We start from the raw sequence: 7626 nt of genomic DNA, 5'->3' as shown, positions 1-7626 counted from the left end.
GTGTGTGTGTGTGTGTGTGTGTGTGTGTGTGTGTGTGTGTGTGTGTGTGTGAATCTCTCTGTGGGTATTGTATTTATATGGGTGTATGTGTGTATGTATGTATATGTGTATGTGTGTGTTTGTGAGTGTATGTGTGTTCGTACGTGTGTGTGTGTATGTGTGTGTGTCTGTGTGTATGTACCTGTGTGTGTGTTTGTGTGTTTGTATGTGTGTGTTTATGTGTGTATGTATTTATGTGTGTGTATGTTTGTGTGTGTGTGTGTGTGTGAGAGAGAGAGAGAGAGAACGAGAGAGAGAACGAGGGAGAGGACGAGAAAAACAAAGAGAGAGAAAGAGAGGGAGAGAAAGAGAGGAGGGAAAGAGAGAGAGAGAGAGAGAGAGAGAGAGAGAGAGAGAGAGAGAGAGAGAGAGAGAGAGAGAGAGAGAGAGAGAGTCACCCTTGCAGCGTGTGGTTAGAAAGCGCCGCTACTCGGCCCTGCTTCTTTTACGTGAATTAAGCGTGTGGGTTTTGTGGCCGTATCAACACCATTGCAGTGGATTTTAAAAAAAATCGTTGCCAAACTTATTGTCAAACATTCCCTTAACTATAGCGAATACACTCTTCAGCTTTTGCACAATGACTGATATTGATTTGTCTTAACAGATTAATATGTTTGTAAACGTCTGTCAGCTTTATTTTAGCAAATTCCTTGATAGATATTGATTTTAAAAATTCTAAAGGGTGGTTTGTACAGATTTTAAAAGGTTTTACACCTGGGACATTATCGCTTTTAAAAACAAATCTGTCATCTTTTTTTCTAACAGCGACATTATGCTTACTTAGTGCACTCATGTTTTGGGAACCTTTAGAGCAAAAGATACTTTCGCCATAAAACTAATTCCTTGTAACAAGTTTCTCCACTAGATACTGTCCTTGTTGAACTGTGACGTGGTCATATAATATGAAATGCAAAATGTGAGTGAGAAGCGAGAAGTGCTGTGAACAATACCATTTTACGTGTGACGGAGATTTGTAGACTACTATTTTATATAAATTTCTGAAGAAAAGTTTTTAAAAATCTAGCCTCAATTGTTGTAGAAAAATATGATTAAGTTAAGACAAATTGAAATTCACTGCTGTGCAAAGTATGTATGACATTGATTAATCCGTTAAAGAATATTTGAGGATAATTTGCGCCACGAATTTTTGACCGGACTATAGGTTATTTAAAAGGAACAGGCCGGACCTCCGAATCTAACGTTCTTTAAAAAGTTGTAACGTTTGTTGTTGGGTTTTTTTTTATCAACGAGTACTTGATAAAGATTCTCCCCACAGGGGAATCGAGCTAGTGTATCCTGCTTGCGAACACGAAGCCCTGAAATGCTACACCACAGACACCGGTGACAAAATAATTTTTCCACAGTTCTTTATAAAAAGTATGTAGTTAAAAGCAATTAGGTAGAGTCAAAATGCTGTTTCTAGGACACTTGAATTATAGACATAAGCGCCTTAAGCGTGGAGCTTTCAAGAGTCACATTGAAGGTCAATGAGGCATGGGTGGACCCAGAGCAACTCCCCCGAAGAGCCTAAACGGATGTTTGACGGGGAAAGATCAGGATAGAAAAGTCATAGCTTTTTTCTTTTTTTTTTTTCCTTTTTTTTAGACATCCGAGCAAAAGAATGAATTGTAAACAAAACAATGATCTCCGGCGTCTGTCGCAGATATGGTACTTAATGATGAAGATAAAGTTGATGAATTAATTTGTCTTCACCTTCTTATGTCATAAACAGCAAAAGGGAAAAAGCTTGTATTAAAAGAGGGGGCTGGAGTTCTACAAGCCCAGCCAATGGGGTGAGAGTTCTTGACACACTCATTGGGCCCTCGTTCGGAATGTTTTTGCTTTCTGTGGCTACACGCACAGTGTATATATATATATATATATATATATATATATATATATATATATATATATATATATATATATATATATAAAACCTTACACATTCACACATATCTACGCTCTCCTCTGAACCGAGAAAATCTTATCTTTGAACTCAACCCATCCTCGTTTCTGAGCCCCCACCCACTCTTTGTGCCATCCATTGCTGTATAGGCTATTTCTAGCTTCCCGCATTTGCCCAGGTGAGCAAATACATGCAGTAATGGTAGACTCTCTGTTTTATGGTACAGTGCATTCATTTGAATTCATTGGGAGACTCTTTGGTTTGGTGAAACTGACCTCTATATCGCTGATGAATGAGCCGTGCAGTATCAATTTTGAGGGATCTGGAAACCAACAATCAAAATAAATCTGAAATTATCAGTATTCAGGAGCGATTGTTTATTTGTCTTAACTCCCCCTCCTCCCCCTCAACCCCCCCCCCCCCTTATTTTCAACTATTTTTCTGTCTTTGTTTCAGTGAATGTCGGTAGCTACGGAGTTGAAACCCTAAGTATCAGTACATCAAAATGGAAGAAGAAAGTCGAGTACTTGGTGGAGGTAGAAGTCAAAGCCAAGGTCACATGGGAGGTGGACGTCGAGGAAGAGGCCGAGGAATAGGTGGATTCCAAGGTCAAAATGACGTTCGAGGTAGAGGTCGAGGCGCAGCTAAAGGTCAAGGTCAAGACAGAGGACGTTTAGGTGGTGGAGGTCGAGGTGGAAGTCAAAGTCAAAGTAGAGGTCTTGGGAGAGGCCAAGGTCAAGGAGGACGAGATCAAAGTCAAAGCGGGTGTCGAGGTGGGGTGAAATCTGAAGGTTCCAAATCCAGTGCCAGCAGTAACGCCAAGGCGAGAGAGACTAAGGGAACTGCGGGTAAGAGAGCGGGTCGGAGTGTCGGAGAGAAATGTTTACGAGAGTGGTTCGGGCTCAAGGATAAGCCGTCCGAGCTTGTTCCCGCTGTAATGTCCTACTTACCAGAGCTGGGAGATTTTCTCGCGTCCACGTCTGTTATACAGTTGCATTTGGAACTGTTGTTCGTAGTTTTAGGGGCGTTTCTCAAAGTCAAAGGCTTCCACGAGTGCAGTTTCACATCGCTTCTCAGAATTTTGGCAGACTCCGATTTCTTCAAAATTCACTCTCATTTGTACCTTAAAAGGCATTCCAAGAGCTCGCACTGCACCCCATTTGTAGAAACCATCCTTGGCCTTATGGTACAGGTAGGCAAACTCCTACCTCTGAAGGTCCACTCCCTGAACAAACTGTTTGCATACATTTCTAAAGAGTTTTCTTCGGTGCCAGGCATTTCCACGTTACTGACTGAATGTAAAACACAGTTTGATTCTGCTAGCACCCGAACGAAGAATCGAGCCCGTTCGGAGAGCCAGAAGGGTCATGATACCGAAGAGCCGCCTGATGACATTATGGATCTTCCAGTACTTCCCACTAAGGAAGATCTCGACGCTGGCGTCCGGCCGTTTCTTCGGGCCAACAGAGTCAAGGGCTGCTTCAAGGACAACAAGCACTACTTTGACGTGATCTTCCGTCTGGTACGGGAGGATTTTATTCAACCTCTCCGTGAGGGGTTGGAGCAATACAGACTGAGAGGAGGCCTTTCGGGCCATGATTCTAATTTGATGTTCTATGACAATGTGAGGATAGTTGGTTTGGAAATAAACAATGGTATTGAGCACATCTTGTCACTGGATATGAGCAAACTTCAAAATGTCCGCTGGGACATGGACAAAAGGCTAATTTATGGCAGTCTGGTGTGCCTCTCACACGACGGCTTTCATACCCTTATCTACGGTGTGGTGTCCCAGTTTGAGCGGGGAGAATTGAAAAGAGGCATTTTGAGAGTGAAATTTGCTAACTGTTTGGACGATGTGTATACATTTCCAACAGAATCCCGACTCCAGATGACTGAAAGCCCGTCTTATTTCGAGGCTTATCGGCACGTGCTCGAAGGCTTGAAGGAAATGTCAAGGCAGAAGCTACCAATGGCAGAGCATTTGGTCCAGTGCAGTACCAAAGTGGCGCCACCGGCCTACTTGACAAGTGGTACGGAGTACAACATTCGCAGTGCCATGCGTACTGGGCGCCCTACGGCGCCAAGAAAGTGCAGTCTGCTCAACAAGTTCTCGTGGCCTGCACAGTCGGAGACGTGTTTGAACGAGCGCCAGTACCAGGCTGTGAAGATGGCTCTCACAAGCAAGTTGGCACTTCTGCAGGGCCCTCCCGGAACGGGGAAGACCTACGTTGGTCTGAGAATAATGGAAATTCTGCTAAAAAACACGGAGCAAAGATCCGCGAATGACACCGACCCGATTCTTGTGATTTGCTACACAAACCACGCCCTCGACCAGTTTTTGAAAGAGATGCTCGAGTTTTGTCCAGATGGGATTGTGAGGGTGGGAGGCCGAAGTTCTAGTGAGGCACTGAAAAGTTTCAATTTAAATGTTTTACGAGAAAAGCATAAACAGAAAAGGAGGAGTCACCATATGGGAAAAGCTCTATTTCATTGCTATCGAGAAATGAAAAATATTGGCTCACAGATTGAAGCATTTGCTTACAGAATGCAACGAGCACATCTGGAAATTCAGCCAGAGTCTGTTCTAAGGGCATTCATGAACAGCAGTCAGTATGCTTCTTTGACGAGTGATCAGAATATGAAAGGAAGAAATGTAATGAAAACATGGTTGAACTGCTCGACTCGCGACCTGGACACACATCTGAGAATACAGACCGAAGAAAGGTTGGCAAGCCTCATATTAACAGGAGGGGACATGAGAGACGAGGAGGAACTACAAGGGAAAGATCTAGATAAGATGCATGCAGACGTGAGAGCCCGCCTGTACAGGTTCTGGGTGTACAACGTGTGCGAGGCCGGACAGCAAATGGACGTGTCCGCTTTCATGCCGGACGCAGTACTCTGGCCCTTCATCAAGAGGAAGCTGTTTGAACACATCAAGGCCCGTTTCCCCAACTGCCAAGGTCACAGTGTAAGGGCGTGGCTGCTGGGTGAGAGCTTGGTGGACATGCTGGATACGCTGGAGGAGCTGCAGAGCCAGGCGCGGCGTGTAAAGACCTCTGTGCTGGATGACGAGGAGGAGTACAGGCGGACCAGGGACCAGCGGCTACTGGCCGACGACTGCGATGAGAATACTGACCAGAAAGCCACCAAGCCTAGGGAGAGTAGCATCATCAAACGGGCGTACTTGCTTGGCCTTGATGTTGCAGGGCAAACTATGGGTTTGTCTGAGGAGGAAAGCGAGTGGAAAACTGCCAGAAAGCCTTTGTCGTTTGGTGCCATTGTGAGAAAACTGAAGTCCAGTCTCGCAATGTCTGAAAGCCATACCAGTCAAGTGAGCAACGTTTGGCTCTTGCCAATGACGGAACGGTTTCAGCTGTACAAGTACTGGCTATCAAAGCACCTTCGACAACTGAATGGACAGCTGAGAAAATACGTCCAAGAATATGACGAGCTCTTAGAGCGTAAATGTGAAATGCAGCAGACAGAAACTGTTTCAATTTTGAAGGGAGCAAAAATCATTGGCATGACAACAACAGGGGCTGCCAAACACAGGAAGGTCCTACAGGAAGTGTCCCCGAGAGTGGTGCTGGTAGAGGAGGCAGCCGAGGTGCTGGAGGCTCACATCACCACAGCCCTCAGCAAACACTCGCAGCACCTCATACTCATAGGGGATCACCAGCAACTTCGACCAAAGACAAGTGTCCATTCATTGGCAAAAGATTTTGACCTCGACGTTTCCATGTTCGAACGGCTAGTCAATAACGGTATTGAGTGCGTACAGTTGACGGAACAGCACAGAATGCGACCGGAGATTGCTGAGTACATGAGGCACATCTACCCGAGCCTCACGGATGGCGAGCGAGTGAAGGACAGGGAAGGTGTGAAGGGAATGAAGGAGAGCGTTTTTTTCATCACTCACGAGGAACCAGAGGCGGGGATGTCCCAGTCTAAGAGCAAGCTCAATCACCATGAAGCAAAGTACTTGATCAGTCTGTGTCAGTATCTGGTTCTTCAGGGTTACTCCCAGGAAGAGATCACCATTTTAGGTGCCTATGGGGGACAGATCACTCTGATCAAAGACTACGCCAAGGCCAACAAAAAAATTGCTGACGTCCGAGTGTCCACTGTGGACAATTATCAAGGAGAGCAGAACAAAATCATTCTGCTGTCTTTGGTGCGCAGTAACAAAGGAGGGTCTGTGGGGTTCCTCAGTACAGACAACCGGGTGTGCGTGGCTCTGTCACGTGCCCAGTACGGCATGTACGTCGTCGCTAACGTGGACCTGTTGGCCTCCAAGAGCGCACTGTGGCGCAAGATCCGAGCCACGGCGTCTGACAACAAATGTGTCGGGAGAGTCCTCGAGCTGAAGTGTCAGAGGCACGGGCGAGTGACGAACGTGACGTCAGTGGAGGACTTGGAGAAATTGAAGGATGGTGGGTGTGGCAAGACTTGTGGCCACCAGCTGGACTGCGGTCACCTGTGCCCTTCTGTGTGTCACACGGTGAGCCACTCACTGCTCAAGTGTAACTATCCGTGCAGCAAGAAGTGTAAGGAGGGACACCCGTGCCCTGCAAAATGCTTTCAGAAATGTCCCCCATGCAAGAGAAAGGTTTCCCGGGAATTGCCCTGTGGTCATGTAGCATCTATTAAATGCAGTGAGAAACCACACAAAGTGTCATGTCAAGAACCCTGCCCCAAGGCCTGCCACAGAGGCCACTCTTGTGCAGCTAAATGCTCTGAAGTGTGTCCTCCTTGCGAGGTGAAAGTGAAAAAATTGCTGAGATGTGGCCACAAAACAGTTGTGGCGTGTAGTGCTGTTTACCTGTCACATGTTTGCGTTGAGCCATGCGCAATACATTGTCCTTGCGGTCACCCTTGCGTTGCGAAGTGCTCACAAAAATGTCCACCTTGTTCCACTCGCGTCAGCTCTCCTCGAAGAAATTGTAGCCATCTCGTAACTGGGAAGTGCTCGGACATCGCGTGGTTAAAAGCCAGCCCGTGCATGGATCCGTGTGATAGGGTCTGCCCCAGGGGTCATCCTTGCCACGAGCTGTGTCATGTTCCTTGCCCGCCGTATAAGACAGAGGTCCAAATATTGAAAATGTGTCAGAAGAAAACTGTCAAATGTCACAAGATAGCCCCAAGGGTAACAAGAACTGAGAGTCTGATCGACGAGTTCAACTCTTTGCGCTTAACTCCTGGGTAGTGGGGAACACATGGAGCACCTTGCAGTGACTTGAGGCAGGTCATAGTTGAGGTTTTAACTTAGAACATGTGGCAGTGCTACCGTAGACTTGTATCACAGTATCCAGAGACCCTGAACTCTGTCACAATTCCGGTTCACCGTAGATTGCATTTTTTGGCTCTCTGTTCCAGATAGATAGAGAGATAGATATATAGATAGACAGACAGAAAAACAGACAGGCAGATAAAAGGTAGTATGAAAGACAGAGAAGGAGACAAAGGATAGGGGAGGGGGGCAACGGTTTGTAAGTAAATTGAATATTTATTTGTCTTTCCATCTATCCTTCGGATATATTGTATGTCACAATAAATACATGCATACAGTGCACCTTTTTCCCCGGCGTCTGTGGTGCAGCGGTTAGGCGTTTCGCTGTCGCACGCAGGAGACCGGAATTCGATTCCCGAGTGAAGTGAAATAATATATATTTATA

The 7626-nt window shown here is 46.0% G+C and overlaps 1 protein-coding gene across 1 annotated transcript in view; it reads left to right on the top strand.

The window, feature by feature from the left end:
• The window catches only part of LOC101862822 (NFX1-type zinc finger-containing protein 1), a 13496-nt gene extending 5901 nt beyond the window's left edge, over nt 1–7595 (top strand). Inside the window, exon 2 of the mRNA XM_005105124.3 lies at nt 2402–7595. Within this exon, the coding sequence (XP_005105181.1) occupies nt 2451–7157 (4707 nt within the window). The 5' untranslated portion in view covers nt 2402–2450 and the 3' untranslated portion in view covers nt 7158–7595. The remainder of the gene's footprint in view (nt 1–2401) is intronic.
• Nucleotides 7596–7626: the final 31 nt, after the last annotated feature.

Source organism: Aplysia californica, unplaced genomic scaffold (assembly GCF_000002075.1).
Source record: "Aplysia californica isolate F4 #8 unplaced genomic scaffold, AplCal3.0 scaffold00453, whole genome shotgun sequence".
Classification (NCBI taxonomy): Eukaryota; Metazoa; Mollusca; class Gastropoda; order Aplysiida; family Aplysiidae; genus Aplysia; species Aplysia californica.
The sequence above is the reverse complement of the archived record's forward strand: the minus strand, read 5'-3'. Positions and strand labels throughout refer to the sequence as shown.